The 16853-nt window shown below is 36.5% G+C and overlaps 1 protein-coding gene across 2 annotated transcripts; it reads left to right on the forward strand.

Moving 5' to 3' along the window:
- Positions 1-1052: 1052 nt before the first annotated feature.
- SPIN4 (spindlin family member 4) lies at positions 1053-4685 on the forward strand. Of its 2 annotated transcripts, XM_025372624.1 has the most exons (2): positions 1053-1278; positions 1552-4685. In XM_025372624.1, the coding sequence occupies exons 1-2, from the start codon at positions 1081-1083 to the stop codon at positions 1828-1830; spliced, it is 477 nt and encodes a 158-aa protein (XP_025228409.1). In that variant the 5' UTR covers positions 1053-1080; the 3' UTR covers positions 1831-4685. The 2 variants fall into 2 exon arrangements, with proteins under 2 accessions (XP_025228409.1, XP_025228408.1); XM_025372623.1 differs by having other exon boundaries at positions 1053-4685.
- The last annotated feature ends 12168 nt before the right edge of the window (positions 4686-16853 follow it).

Consider the following 16853-nt stretch of genomic DNA (forward strand, 5'->3'; position numbering starts at 1 on the left):
AGATCTCCACAGTGTCAGTACATGACCTTTACATTCTGCCAAAAAAATTTTAAAAAATAATCACCAGAAATGATCAGGTAGAAAATATAAAAGAGATTTTGGATTAAGATGGTGGACTGTGAATTATACACAGAGTTTTTATTCTCATCTTAAATGTCTTAAACTGAAAGAAAAGAATTTGTACGCACAAACTCTTTCTGGGTGTGCGTGTGTTTTACATTTTTTTTTTAAGTGAGGAATTCCTGGAAGACAGAAAGCAGATGGAGCCACTGTGTAGGAGGCTGGCGGGCAGCAGACGGCCAGAAAGGAGGAGGAGGGGAGTCGGCCTGTCTGGCTGGCGTTTGAGGGAAACGGTCGAGGGGCGGAGGAGGAAATGAAAGAGAGGGCGCGTGTGTCAGTACAAACTGAACACGGGCACGCGCGCTGACCAGCCTGGCAGCCGCCCGCGGAGCGGAAGGCGGGATGTCTGGGGGCGGGGCCAAGGCTCAGGCGGGCTCACAGGGGGCGGGTTCCCTGGGCAGCAAAGACCCAGTCGCCAGAGTGAAGCCAAGCCAACTAGCGCTGCGAAGCCCGGGCCGCGCGGACTCCCCAGAGACGTGCCGCTGCCTGCGCCTTTGCCGCTGCAGCCATCCCTCTTACCCCGTGCCTTTCTTCCCCGTCGTCTCCTCTGTCGCCGTGCCGCAGCCGCACCAGCATCGACAACAGCTAAGTGGCCGATTCGGGGACTTGGGGTCAGGGTTGGGGCGGGCGCAAGGCACGAACTGCACTCGCGAGCCCGCCATCTCTAGCGTCGGCCGCCACTGCTGCAGTAACCCTTCTAGGGCGAGAGAGGAAAGCACTGTGGAAAGGCACACGCTGTCCCAGTGTTCACGGTTAGAGTTCGAGCATTTCTGCCAAAACCTTGGTGAGAGCCTTGCACTTGGAGAAGGGAGCACAGACCAGGTCTTTGAGATCGCAAAAAAAAAAAAAAAAAAAAAAAAAAATATATATATATATATATCATATTGCATAGTGTTAACTTTTTGTCAGTTTAATCGACCAGGGCAGCAGCTTTCCCCAAGCCCTCTTAATCCTTGAGCTATGTCTCCTCCGACTGTGCCTCCGATGGGGGTAGATGGCGTGTCCGCATACCTGATGAAGAAAAGGCACACCCACAGGAAGCAACGGCGCAAGCCCACTTTCCTCACTCGTAGAAACATCGTGGGCTGCCGCATTCAACACGGCTGGAAGGAAGGCAACGAGCCCGTGGAGCAGTGGAAGGGTACTGTGCTCGAGCAGGTTTCCGTGAAGCCCACACTTTACATCATTAAATATGATGGCAAAGATAGTGTGTATGGACTAGAACTGCACCGCGATAAGAGAGTTTTAGCGCTAGAGATCCTTCCTGAGAGAGTGCCAACTCCTCGTATCGATTCACGACTGGCAGATTCCCTGATTGGCAAGGCAGTGGGGCATGTGTTTGAAGGTGAGCATGGTACCAAGGATGAATGGAAGGGTATGGTCCTGGCGCGAGCTCCTGTGATGGATACTTGGTTTTACATCACCTACGAGAAAGATCCTGTTCTCTATATGTACACGCTGCTTGATGACTACAAAGATGGTGACTTACGCATTATTCCAGATTCCAACTACTATTTCCCTACAGCAGAACGGGAGCCTGGAGAGGTGATCGACAGTCTCGTGGGCAAGCAGGTGGAGCATGCCAAAGATGACGGGTCCAAGAGAACTGGCATTTTTATACATCAAGTGGTGGCGAAGCCATCTGTCTACTTCATTAAGTTTGATGATGATATTCACATTTATGTCTATGGTTTGGTGAAAACTCCTTAAATTCTTTGTGCTCTTTACAGAAGTTGTGGAACTGTTAGATGTAAATTATTTTGTGTTCTCGTAGTTGTGAATGCAGAGAACAGTTTAGGTGTCAGAAATTCGGGAAAGTGGATAAATTTTATTGTGCCTCCAAATCTTACCTTGACTAGTTTCACAATTTTGCCTCAAGTGTACTTTGCTACTTTTGATATTGCGTTGTTCTGTAACTTAACAGTTAAATTGGGTGCTAATAGAAAATTAAAAAGTGTTTGCAACCATTGGAACAATGCAAAAATAGATTAGGAAAAATTAATGGTGTAAACCCACACCCCGTCGTCCTTACCCCTTCCTTTCCTTACCTTGTTTCTTCTCAGAAAACAAGTGTTGAGGATGCGAAGTACATCCTTCCACCTATTTTCCCTATCTTCGTACAGAAAGTATGTTCTAATAGTTTCTGTAAAAATGGCAAGCCACATGCTTTTCTCACTTGACATGTAGATGATACCTCCTTATCAGTAGCTTCGGTCTTTCTTGCTCTCTGACTCTCTCTGGCCCTCACTCTTACTCTCTTGCACTCTCACTCTCCCCCTCCCTCCCTTCCTCTAACAGCTGAATACACAGTACTTGTTGATGTACCAAAAAGGCATTCAGTCATTTCATTATTTATCGTCTTTTATTTCCTTTTTTTTTTTTTTTTCAAAATAACGCTGCTGTAATACATAATACTGGTGCTTTTATGTCTATAGGTTGGAGTCCCAGAAATACTATGTAGGCATATGTTTCAGAAATATTACAAGATTACTATCCAAAATGAAAGCACCCATTTCAGCATCCTCTTCAGCACTCTTTAATGCTTGTAAATATGAAAGGCTAAAAATTGCATTGTATTGCTTGTGACTTTAATTGCCTTTTATCTGAGTTCAAAGAGGTTTGTTGTTGCTGTCCTTATTTCTGTTTGGATTTTTCTCTGGTTTGCTTGTTCTTTCCCTTTGTTCATGTATCTATTGATGTTTTTCATTATAAATTTGTAGAAATTCTTACTACATAGTGCATATGAATCATTTGTAGCTCTAATGTGTTATGATTTTTTCATCTTGACTTTATTGATGATGTATTTTCCTTTAAAATTTTTAAACATTTTAGGTAGACCACTATCTCTTTTATAGATTTTGGTTTTCTTTTTTTACCACATGGATCCCCCCACCCAAAGTCATACAAATATTCATCTACATTTTCTTCTAATAACTTTATTATTTTTAATGTTTAAATGTTTGATCCATCTGAAATTTATTTTTGTATATGGTGTAAGATGGGGATCCAGCTATAACATTTTCTCACATTGGATACCTGATTGTGACATTTATTTAAAATATTACCCATTTTCAAATTTCTGAGCCAATATCATGATTTAATTATAGTGGCTTCATCGTAAGTTTTAGAATCCGATAAAGCAAGTCCCATGTCATTAGTTGTTTTCTTTATACAATCTGTCCTAGATATTCATTCTTTCATGTGAAAAAATGAAATGCAGAATTTTAATAAAACTCTAATTATGATGGCTGACATCACAATTATAATTATATTAAAATCCTGCATTTTTGTTTAGAGGGCTCTTTAATAATATTAAATCTTAGCACTCAAGAGTCTTCATACATCATCGAAATCTTTTGGTCTTGTTATTGGAATATTCTTCACGTAAGTATATCATAGCTAATTGAATTTATTTCTAAGTATTTTTACAGTTTTATTTCATATTTTGACATTGTGAATTGGTTTTTTTCTTCTCATTTGTAATTTTCTATTTTTGACAATATAGACAACCTATAGATTTTTGTATTTTTATCTTCTGTCTAATAAGCTTATTTAATCATTGAAATTACAGTAGATTTTTAAGAATATAATATTTTGGGTTTCCTAGATATGAAATTATTTCACCTGAAAATATAGATCATTTTATTTCCTCTTAATGTTTATACTGATTACTATTACATTAGCTGGATTTTTCAAAACAATGTTGAATAGTGATGACGACAGACATGACTGTCTTGTTCTTAATTTTCATGGAAGTAAGAATGCAAAATATTAATAGGGTATAGTATTCCCTATTAGTATGACATTTACTTTTGGTTATTAGTAGATAGTCTTTAACATGTTTAAGAGTTTCTGCTATTCCTGTTTTATAGTGTTATTGCTAGAAGTGGTTCCCGAATTTTATAAAATGTCTTTTCAGCATCTATTGATAAAATTGTATGATTTTTTTTTTCTCTTTAATTTGTTGATGTGATGAATTAGAATGGTAGGTATTTGATGTGGAACTAAACTTGTATTTCTGGAACAAATCCTTCTTGGTCATGGTGAAATAATGATTTGCTACATTACTGGATTTTATTTACCAGTACTTAATTTAGAATTATTACATTTTCATTCCAAAGTAAAATTGTATTTTGTCCTTCTGATGCTATCTTTATCAAGTTTTGTTATTGAAGTTGTGCTAGCTTTAAAAAATATGATTATGTGAGTTTTCAATTTTTTTTCCTGTGGTCTGGAATAATTTAAATAGCATTAGAATTATTTGTTCGTTAAAAGTTAGCTAGGACAAAGTGTAAAACAATCTAATCCTGATGACACTTTTGATGGTAGATTTTTAAATCAGCTTTGTGATTTCTTTGATAGTTATTGGTTTATTCAGGTTTTTTATTAAAAAGGTATACACATTCTCTGTGACATACGAAGTTAAAAGTTGTCTCTATTATTGCTGATTGTACTGGTTGTTGCTTGTTGACTGTACTATTCAGATGCTTTATGATTTTGCATATTTTATGTCACCTAGTTCTAATTCTGAAAACATTGTAATAAAATAATCAGCTATAATGGTATTTTCAATTATCTTTGTATTTTATTTATCAAAATTAAATCAAAGTATAGGAAAGTATGAAAGATATGACAAACATTTGCTCACCTCCACCCAAAATTAATAAGTGTCAACATTTTGGCCTATTTAATATAGATAGAGATATACATTTTATTAAAGTCAGAAAATTACAGATAATAAATCTCTTTCCCAGTACCATCCCACTTCCATTCTTTGAATAGGCAGACACTGTAATTAATTTGGTGTGATGCTTGCCCATGTTTTATGTTTTTACTGCAAATATCATCATAATTGATAATAGTATTGTTTTTTAAAAAATTTCCCCATAAATGATGAACTTTAAACCATGTGGAGTTTATTTTGTGTTTTGTTGTAAGGATCTATGTTTCCGCAATTGGAAAACAGATTGCAACAACACAACTATTAGGACTGACCTTAGAATGCTAGTTACTGTTTCAGGCACTTTACCACTCCTGATACTCAGAGAGGCGTGGCCCTAACTGAGGCCCTGAGGTTTCAATTAAAATGACAAAAATCTCAGTTCTCACAGAGCTTGTTTTCTTCTTAATGGGAGGCATATACTCGCTACCCACCCCTGACATTTAGGCCAGACATAGGCCTTATGTTGTCTTATGATGATTTTGGTGTTACCCCACATTCTGACACTCAGAGGGCGGCTAACTCTATTCCTGCCATTGTTTCAAGTGTTTGGGACATAGCAGATCAAACAAAAATCTTCCTTTCTTAGACAATGATAACAATAACATAGATAAATATTATTGCTTCCTAGTTCCTGTTCTCCCACAAGACTCTAAGTCCTGAACCGTGCATTATATTGTTCCCATTGATGATGGTTGGGACTGGGAGATAGAACAGTGAACTATCTAGACAAAATCACTACTGCCTTAGAGCATACATCCTAAAGGAGAAAGGAAGACAGCCATCACCATTCTTACATCCCTGGCCCTTAGGCTTTATATTGTCTCATAATAATTTGGGGATATCTCACAGTGTGCCACTCAGAGCAAGATTTGACCCTAGTTCTGACTCTTACAGATTGAGGATATGAAAGTGAGCTAGATGAAGTCAAAATGAACATTCAAGCCTGCATAGCTGCAGAATTCCACTGTATATTCTGAAGTGATATGGCAAAATGTCAGAGAATAGAGCAAAGAATTCTGGCCAGAAGATTACAGGAGTAATTCAAACAAATTTTATGTTAATAATTTTAGACATGAATATTAAAGTGCATTGTGAGTGGGAATTAACTTTGTAGCTGATTACTTTTGTAAGGAAACTGACTACCTAGTAATCAAAGGCCTCCCGGATTGTGAGCTATCTGCAAAAATCAGAGTTAATGTATGGGAATGGACAAGATTTTAAGAGTCAGTTTTTAAAAAACACAAGAATAAGGGCTAAATAAGTAAGTATAGGTGTAAAATGATATACTTTTTCTCTATTTTAGTCTGTATCTAAATAGACTCAAACAAGTGAATGAAGTGTGAAATGTCTACATTGTCTATCGTTTGGACAAAATATTTTCTTTAAAGATAGAAAAAAGTTTGCCATCTGTAAATTGGCTATTTCACTGAACTAATTAATTCTAAGTATGGATTTTTTTTTTTTTTAAACAGTGTCCTGCTCTGTCACTCAGGTTGAAGTGCAGTGGGCAATCATGGCTCACGGCAGCCTCGACCTCCCAAGATCAAGCAATCCTCCCACCTCAGCCTCCTGAGTAGCTGGGAGTACAGGCACAAGCTACCATGCCCAGCTAATTTTTGATATTTTATGAAGATGAGGTTTCACCATGTTGCCCAGGCTGGTCTCAAACTGGAGCTCAAGGCGATCCACCTGCCTCAGCCTCCCAAAGTGTTGGTATTATAGGTGTAAGCAACTGTGCTTAGCCCTGGGTTTGCTTTTAACTGTATGAACTATATTCAGGACTTCTGAAAATGTAAAGCATCCATGCTTTCTCTCCTTCACAGATTTTCCACATGCATCCTTCATTCTCTTGTTGAGTGTTCATACCACAAAAGATTTAGGTTCATTTTTAAAGACATCTAGATAACTGCCAAAGGAAGTGATGTTAGCACTTCTCATAAATCAGGGTTTCTGCTATGGTTACTTTGATTAGTACTTGCTTATTTAATCATTCATTTATTTATGAAATAATAACCCAGGATCCTCTGACAAAATGTGCAAGATGTTTTCCTGGGTGCCATGCTGGGAAACCAAGATAAATAAAACATGGTCTTTTATATGTTCTTTTGTGGCCTTCAAATCACTAGCAGAGACAAAAAGTTGCCTTTAAAGCAATAGCAGAGGCAAAAGATGGATATAAAACCCTGTATAACAAGGTAAAAAGAATGTGATAAATGTTATTTAAAGGGTTAGAGGGGTACTTATGTTCTGTTAATTCAGGTGACAGAGAACTCATTAATCTTCATTATGTTACACAAGCAAGAGGGTTTCTAAGTTGATGATTTCATAGTACCAACATAGCAAATTTTATATATATATATATATATATATAGAGAGAGAGAGAGAGAGAGAGAGAGAGAGGTATAATTACATAGAGCAAAAGACACAGTATCTTGAATATATAACACACTGACTTTTCAGTTTTTCTTCTGTCATTTATTTACAGCATCATTCCATTGTAATTAGAAAAGACACTTTATATTATTTTAGTCTTTCAAAATGTATTGAGAATTGTTTTGTAGCCTAAAATGTGTTCTGTCCTAGAGAATGTTCTATGTGCACTTGAGAAGATTATGTATTCTCCTGTTGTGGGGTGAGGTGTTATAACTCTCTCAAGTCTAGTTTGTTTGTAGTGTTGTTCTTTTTTTTTTTTTTTTTTTTTTGAGACGGAGTCTCGCTGTGTCACCCAGGCTGGAGTGCAGTGGCGCGATCTCGGCTCACTGCAAGCTCCGCCTCCCGGGTTTACGCCATTCTCCTGCCTCAGCCTCCGAGTAGCTGGGACTACAGGCGCCCGCCACCACGCCCGGCTAGTTTTTTGTATTTTTAGTAGAGACGGGGTTTCACCATGTTAGCCAGGATGGTCTCGATCTCCTGACCTCGTGATCCACCCGCCTCGGCCTCCCAAAGTGCTGGGATTACAGGGTTGAGCCACCGCGCCCGGCCTGTAGTGTTGTTCAAATCCTCTATTTTCTACTGACCTTATTCCTACGTGCTCTATCCATTTTTGAATGTTTTCAACTGAAGTCTCCAACTATTATTGTGTGACTGTCTATTGCTCCCTTCAATTCTGTGAAACTGTGCATATATCTCGGGTATCTGTTGTTAGTATATTTATTTTTATAATTTTGATATCTCCTTGATGAATTATCCATTTACTAATAAGCATTGACATTTCTTGTGTTTTTTTTATTTTATTTAATGCCTACTTTGTTTGATATTGTTACAGTGGCTGTAGATTTGCAAGGAAAATCTTTTTCCTTTTTTTTTGCTTCAACCTATTTGTGTCTTTTATATCTAAAGTGAATCCCTTGTAGATAGTACATAGTTGGATCACATTTTTAAAAATTCATTCTTCCAAGCAATATCTTTTGATTGGAGAGTTAATTCCATTTATATTTAAAGTAATGACGGATAAGGAAAGATTTACCTCTGCCATTTTTCTGTTTAAGTATGTCTTAGAAATTTTTTGTCCCTCTTTCCCTCCCTTAATGCTTTCTTTTATGTTGATAGTGGATTTTTTGTTATTAACTGATTTTCTTCTTATATTTTTGTATATAGATTTTTTAGACATTTTCTTTTTGTTTAATATGGGGATTATATGTGACATCCTAAATTCATAACAATTTAGTTGATTTGATGCACACATAACTTCAATAACATACAAAATCTCTGCTCCTATACAGCTCTATTCTCCACCCTTTATGTTGTCACAAATTATAACTTATACAATGTGTGTCCGATAATAGAGACTCATAATTATTCTTCATAAATTTGTCATCTTAATAGTGTAGGAAGTAAAAAAGCTCTTCCCAGATTTTTGCCTTAGCAATCTACTGTTTGTTTTTATTATAGCCTTTTGCTTCAGACATGTGAGGATTGTATGACTTTCAGTGTTTTTAAGCAATGCTTGTTCTTTTTCTGACCCGAGTTTTACTTAGGTAAAACAAAGATGAAAGCCTTGTGTCAGTCATCCACGTAGTGGACAAGTTAGAGCAACCATATGAACAACCATATGAAACAATTCTACTCTTCTTACTTTGGAACCAGGGAAAGGGTGCCACACTGGGAATGCAGGCTGTCCTTGCTTCTGAACCAAAGCTACTATTGTGCCAGGAAGAGGGTGGAAAAGGAGTAAGTAAAATCATCACATTACTTCCTACTGTTTTGAAGATTTTTTTTTCTTTCTTTAGAGTTCATTTGGTTATTGTAAATTTTGACTGATTTTCTGAATTTTGAAAAAACTGGTTCCAAAAGCATCCACTTGTTCTATGTTTCTATGAGGGATGATAGCCTAGAGCTGCCTCCTCTTTCATATTGTTGATGTCACATTCCTTGTCAGATACATGTATATGCATATGTACATACATACATACAAATTTTATATAGAGAGAGAAAGAGAGAGTAAATGTTTCCTCCTTGTCTGTGTGTTGCTTGTTTATTTTTGTAATCAGGTAATTCAATGAGCAAATGTTTTACATTTGATGAAGTCCAGTGTGGTTTTTTTTTTTGGCATTTTAAGATTTGTTTCACAATCCAAAGGTGCAAAGATAACCTTCTATTTGTGTTATAGGAACATTATGGCTTTAACTTTCATGTATATGTTTTGATTCACTTTCAGTTAATTTTTGTTTATGGTGTGAGGTATGTGTCCAGATAAATAGGTAGATCAGTCAAAAGATATATGGATAACAACATAGTTTGTTTTTCAATAGAGATATTTAGTTATTCCAGGACCATTTGGAAAATCTTTCATTTAATCACTGAATTTTATTAGTGCTTTTTACAAAAATTAATTAACCATATATGTGTTTTTATTTCTGTACTCTTTTGTGTTTTAATGCTCTATCTTTCTATACTTATGATAATGGCATTCTGTCTTGACTAATGTAGCTTCATACTATATTTTAGAATCTGATAATGTAAGTACTTCAACATTGTTCTTATTCACCTTTTCCTAGTTTTTGCACTAATATCCTTTGTTGTTTTTGATTCAAGACCTGAGTCAGTACTATATTGCATTTATTCTTCATGTCGCCTTGGTCTCCTCCAATTAGTGACAGCTTTTTAAGCTTTAAAGTATTTTATGACCTTGACACTATTAAGGAATATTCGTTAGTTGTTTTTTATAATGTCTCTTGATTTCAAGTCGTTTGATGGTTTTCTCATGACTAAAGGGGAGTTACAGATTTTTTATAAGAGTACCACAGAAGTGATGTGTCTTTCTCATTGCATAATATCAGGGGTTGCACAATGTCAGCATAACTTATTGGTGATATTAATGTTGATCACTTTTGTTGAGGTGGTTTCTCCACTTTAAAGTTTGGTAGGTTTTTTTTCTCCCTTTTCATAGTCTATTATTTGAAATTCAGTGACTAACTTTGGCTGACACTCAATGAGACTAGAATCAAGCTCCACTTCTTGTGAGGAGTATTAAATAATTTTTAAAACTTCTAGCAATTAGTAAATATTTTGGAGGCAATGTTTTGAGGCTCTGCAAATTTCTTAACCAGTGACTAAATTTAAATTTTGAACTATTGTGGAATTGTCTATTTCTCCCTTCAATTTAATCTTTTTTTGTTTTATGTATTATATTTGGGGGCTTTAAAGTTAAGTGTGATATATTTTCATAATTGCTACATTTTCCTGATTGACCGTTTTATCATTATACAATGCCCTTCATTATCTCTACTAACAATTTTTGTCTTAAGTCTATTTTGTCTGTTATAAATATCAGACAAAATAAAACAGCTCTCTTTTGAGTACTGTGTGTCCAGTATCATTTCGCATCCTGTTACTTCCAACCTATTTATATATTTTAATCTAAATTGTGTTTTCTGTAGATCACATAGAGTTGTATCTTTTTAAAAATTCCATTCTACCAATATTGCCTTCTAATTAGGGCGTTTAATCCAGGTACAATTAATTTTGGTAATTTACAGATTGGTATTTACTGCTATTTTGCTTTGGATTTCTGTGTCTTATTTTTCATTTTGTCTATTCTTCCATCACTGCTTTTTTTTTGTATTAAATAGATGTTTTCTAGTATACCTCGCCCAGGCTGGAGTATAGTGGCACGATCTTGGCTCTCTGCTACCTCTGCCTCCTCGGCTCAAGCGATTCTCCTGCCTCAGCCTTCTGAGTAGCTGGGATTGCAGTGCCACCATGCATGGCTAATTTTTGTATTTTTTTTTTTAGTAGAGATAGGGTTTTGCCATGTTGGCCTGGCTGGTCTCGAACTCCTGGCCTTAAGTGATCCATCTGCCTCGGCCTCCCAAAGTGTTGGGATTACAGGCATTAGCTACCATGCCTGGCCCCTAGTATAACTTTTTAAAGCCTTTGTCATTTTATTTATTATTTATTCTGAGTTATTTTCTTCTGGGTCACTCTGGTGAGTACAATTAAATTATTACAGTCTAGTTCAGTTTCATTTCTATTTAATTTCAATAGTATACAAAATTATTGATTCCATTTATTTCTATTCTCTTCCCCATCCTCTATGATTTTATCATACCAATATTTTATTTATGCATTATTTTCTCATCAATGCAGATTTATAATTATTATTTTATGCATTTGTATTTTAAATCAGGTAGGATGAAACACAGAGGTACAAACAAAAAACATACTTCTTTCATCTTTTATATTTCCTCATGCAGTTACCTTTACCAGCCTTCTTTATTTTTTCATGGTCTTCAAATTACAGTTAGTGTTGTTTCATTTCAGCCTAAAAGTCTCTTTTTAGTATTTCTTGTCAAGCATATCTAGTAAAAAATTTTTATCAGTTCTTGTTTATCTGGACATGTTTTTATTTCTCTTTCATTTGTAAGTTTTGCTGGATATAAAACATTTGCTTCACATGTTTTTTCTTTCAGCATTTTAAATATGGTAGGTATCCCATTATCATAAATAGTATTGGGTGAGAAATCAGTTGTTAATCTTACTAAGGATCTTTTGTATACGATCAGTCATTTTTCTCTTTCTGCATTCAAGATTCTCTCTTTATGTTTGTCTTTTGACAGTTTAATTATGATGTCTTGGTGTGCTTCTCTTTGAGTTTATCTTACTTGCAATTCATTGAGATTCTTGGATGTATATATTAATGTTCATCAATTTTTGGAAGTTTTCAGCCATTATTTTTTCAAATATTCTTACTGCCTCTTTCACTCTCTACTTTTTCTCAGACTTCCATAAGGCGTATTTCGGTATGCTTGATGATGTTCACGGGTCTCTGGAGTTTTGTAAATTTTTTTCACTCTGTTATCTTTCTGTTCCTTAGACTGGGTAATCACAATTGACCTACCTTTCAGTTCATGAATTCTTTCTTCTGCCTGCTTATATCTGCTGTTGAACTTCTTTGGTTTATTTTTAATTTCAGTTCTTATATTTTTCAACTTCAGAATTTCTATTTGGTTTCTTTTTGTATCTTTTTACTGATATACTACTTGATGAGATGTTATTCTCATACATTTCTTCAATTCTTTTTTTTTTATACTTTAAGTTCTAGGGTACATGTGCACAATGTGCAGGTCTGTAACATAGGTATACATGTGCCATGTTGGTATGCTGCACCCATTAATTCATCATTTACATTAGGTATATCTCCTAATGCTATCCCTCCGCCCTTCCCCCACCCCATGACAGGCCCCGGTGTGTGATGTTCCACTTCCTATGTCCAAGTGTTCTCATTGTTCAATTCCCACCTATGAGTGAGAACATGCAGTGTTTGGATTTTTGTCTTTGTGATAGCTTGCTGAGAATAATGGTTTCCAGCTGCAGCCATGTCCCTACAAACGAAATGAACTCATCCTTTTTTATGGCTGCATAGTATTCCATGGTGTATATGTGCCACATTTTCCTAATCCAGTCTGTCACTGATGGCCATTTGGGTTGATCTTTGCTATTGTGAATAGTGCCACAAAACATACATGTGCATGTGTCTTTATAGCAGCATGATTTATAATCCTCTGGGTATATACCCAGTAATGGGATGGCTGGGTCAAATGGTATTTCTAGTTCTAGATCCTTGAGGAATTGCCACACTGTCTTCCACAATGGTTGAACTAGTTTACAGTCCCACCAACAGTGTAAAAGCATTCCTGTTTCTCCACATCCTCTCCAGCACCTGCTGCTTCCTGACTTTTTAATGATCGCCATTCCAACTGGTGTGAGATGGTATCTCATTGTGGTTTTGATTTGCATTTCTCTGATGGCCAGTGATGATGAGCATTTTTTCATGTGTCTGTTGGCTGCATAAATGTCTTCTTTTGAGAAGTGTCTGTTCATATCCTTTGCCCACTTTTTGATGGAGTAGATTTTTTCTTGTAAATTTGTTTCCGTTCCTTATAGATTCTGGATATAAGCCCTTTGTCAGATGAGTAGGTTGCAAAACTTTTCTCCCATTCTGTAGGTTGCCTGCTGACTCTGATGGTAGTTTCTTTTGCTGTGCAGAAGCTCTTTAGTTTAATTAGATCCTATTTGTCAATTTTGGCTTCTGTTGCCGTTGCTTTTGGTGTTTTAGACATGAAGTCCTTGCCCATGCTTATGTCCTGAATGGTATTACCTAGGTTTTCTTCTAAGGTTCTTATGGTTTTAGGTCTAACATTTAAGTCTGTCATCCATCTTGAATTAATTTTTGTATAAGGTGTAAGGAAGGGATCCAGTTTCAGCTTTCTACATATGGCTAGCCAGTTTTCCCAGCACCATTTATTAAATAGGGAATTCTTTCCCCATTTCTTGTTTTTGTCAGGTTTGTCAGAGATCAGATGGTTGTAGATGTGCGGTATTATTTCTGAGGACTCTGTTCTGTTTCACTGGTCTATATCTCTGTTTTGGGACCAGTACCATGCTGTTTTGGTTACTGTAGCCTTATAGTATAGTTTGAAGTCAGGTAGCATGATGCCTCCAGCTTTGCTCTTTTGGCTTAGGATTGTGTTGGCAATGCAGGCTCTTTTTTGGTTCCATATGAGCTTTAAGGTAGTTTTTTCCAATTTTGTGAAAAAAGTCATTGGTAGCTTGATGGAGATGGCATTGAATCTGTAAATTACCTTGGGCAGTATGGCCATTTTCACGATATTGATTCTTCCTATCCATGAGCATGGAATGTTCTTCCATTTGTTTGTGTCTTCTTTTATTTCGTTGAGCAGTGGTTTGTAGTTACCCTTGAAGAGGTCCTTCACATCCCTTGTAAGTTGGATTCCTAGGTATGTTATTGTCTTTGAAGCAATCATGAATGGGAATTCACTCATGATTTGGTTCTCTGTTTGTCTGTTATTGGTATATGAGAATGCTTGTGATTTTTGCACATTGATTTTGTATTCTGAGACTTTGCTAAAGTTGCTTAGCAGCTTAAGGATATTTTGGGCCGAGATGTTGGGGTTTTCTAAATATACAATCATGTCACCTACAAATAGGGACAATTTAACTTCCTCTTTTCCTAATCGAATATTTTATTTCTTTCTCCTGCCTGGTTGCCCTGGCCAGAACTTCCAACACTATGTTGAAAAAGAGTGGTGAGAGAGGGCATCCCTATCTTGCGCTAGTTTTCAAAGGGAATGCTTCCAGTTTTTGTCCATTCAGTATGCTATTAGCTGTGAGTTTGTCATAAATAGCTCTTATTATTTTGAGATACGTCCCATCAATACCTAATTTATTGAGAGTTTTTATCATGAAGGACTGTTGAAGTTTTCAAAGGCCTTTTCTGCATCTATTGAGATAATCATGTGGTTTTTGTCTTTGGTTCTTTTTATAAGCTGGATTAGATTTATTGATTTGCATATGTTGAACTAGCCTTGTATCCCAGGGATGAAGCCCACTTGATCATGGTGGATAAGCTTTTTTATGTGCTGCTGGATTCGGTTTGCCACTATTTTTTTTTGAGGATTTTTTGCATTGATGTTCATCAGGGATATTGGTCTAAAATCTTCTTTTTTTGTTGTGTCTCTGCCAGGCTTTGGTATCAGCATGATGTTGGCCTCATAAAATGAGTTAGGGAGGATTTCCTCTTTTTCTGTCAATTGGAATAATTTCAGAAGGAATGGTACCAGCTCCTCCTTATACCTCTGGTAGAATTCGGCTGTGAATCCATCTGGTCCTGGACTTTTTTGGTTGGTAGCCTATTAATTATTGCCTCAATTTCAGAGCCTGTTATTGGTCTATTCAGGGATTCAACTTCTTCCTGGTTCAGTCGTGGGAGGGTGTATGTGTCCAGGAATTTACCCATTTCTTCTAGATTTTATAGTTTATTTGTGTAGAGGTGTTTATAGTATTATCTGATGGTAGTTTTTATTTCTGTCAGATCGGTGGTGATATCCCCTTTATCATTTTTTTATGGTGTCTATTTGATTTTTCTCTCTTTTCTTCTTTATTAGTCTTGCTAGTGGTCTGTCAATTTTGTTGATCTTTTAAAAAAAACAGCTCCTGGATTAATTGATTTTTTTTGAAGTGTTTTTTAGTGTCTCTATCTCCTTCAGTTCTCCTCTGATCTTAGTTATTTCTTGCCTTCTGCTAGCTTTTAAATGTGTTTGCACTTGCTTCTCTAGTTCTTTTAATTGTAATGTTATGGTGTAAATTTTAGAACTTTCCTGCTTTCTCTTGTGGGTATTTAGTGCTATAAATTTCCCTCTACATACTGCTTTAAATGTGTCCCAGAGATTCTGGTACACTGTAACTTTGTTTTCATTGGTTTCAAATAACATCTTTATTTCTGCCTTCATTTCGTTATGTACCCAATAGTCATTCAGCAGCAAGTTGTTCAGTTTCCATGTAGTTGAGCGTTTTTGGTGAGTTTCTGAATCCTGAGTTCTAGTTTGATTGCACTGTGGTCTGAGAGTTTGTTAAAATTTCTGTTCTTTTACATTTGCTGAGGAGCGCTTTACTTCCAACTGTGTGGTCAGTTTTGAAATTAGTGTGATGATGTGCTGAGAAGAATGTATATTCTGTTGATTTGGGGTGGAGAGTTTTGTAGATGTCTGTTAGGTCTGCTTGGTGTATAGCTGAGTTCAATTCCTGGATATCCTTGTTAACTTTCTGTCTCATTGATCTGTCTAATGTTGACAGTGGGGTGTTAAAGTCTCCCATTATTATTGTGTGGGAGTCTAAGTCTCTTTGTAGGTCTCTAAGGAGTTGCTTTTGAATCTGGGTGCTCCTGTATTGGGTACATATATATTTAGGATAGTTAGCTCTTCTTGTTGAATTGATCCCTTTACCATTATGTAGTGACCTTCTTTGTCTCCTTTGATCTTCGTTGGTTTAAAGTCTGTTTTATCAGAGACTAGGATTGCAACCCCTGCCTTTTTTGTTTTCCATTTGCTTGGTAGATCTTCCTCCATCCCTTTATTTTGAGCCTATGTGTGTCTCTGCCCATGAGGTGGGTTTCCTGAATACAGCACACTGATGGGTCTTGACTCTCTATCCAGTTTGCCAGTCTGTCTTTTAATTGGAGCATTTAGCCCATTTACATTTAAGGTTAATATTGTTATGTGTGAATTTGATCCTGTCATTATGACGTTAGCCAGTTATTTTGTTCATTAGTTTATGCAGCTTATTCCTAGCATTGATGACCTTTACATTTTGGCATGTTTTTGCAGTGACTGGTACTGGTTGTCCCTTTCCATGTTTAGTGCTTCCTTCAGTAGCTCTTGTAGGGCAGGCCTGGTGGTGACAAAATCTTTCAGCATTTCCTTGTCTGTATAGGATTTTATTTCTCCTTCCCTTATGAAGCTTAGTTTGGCTGGATATGAAATTCTGGGATGCAAATTTTTTCCTTCAAGAATGTTGAATATTGGACCCCACTCTCTTCTGGCTAGTAGAGTTTTTGCCGAGAGATCACCTGTTAGTCTGTTGGGCTTCCCTTTGTGTGTAACCCGACCTTTCTCTCTGGCTGCCCTTAACATTTTTTTCCTTCATTTCAACTTTGGTGAATCTGACAATTATGTGTCTTGGAGTTGTTCTTCTCGAGGAGTATCTTTGTGGC

The sequence above is a fragment of the Theropithecus gelada genome, chromosome X, assembly GCF_003255815.1.
Source record: "Theropithecus gelada isolate Dixy chromosome X, Tgel_1.0, whole genome shotgun sequence".
In the NCBI taxonomy this organism is placed as follows: domain Eukaryota; kingdom Metazoa; phylum Chordata; class Mammalia; order Primates; family Cercopithecidae; genus Theropithecus; species Theropithecus gelada.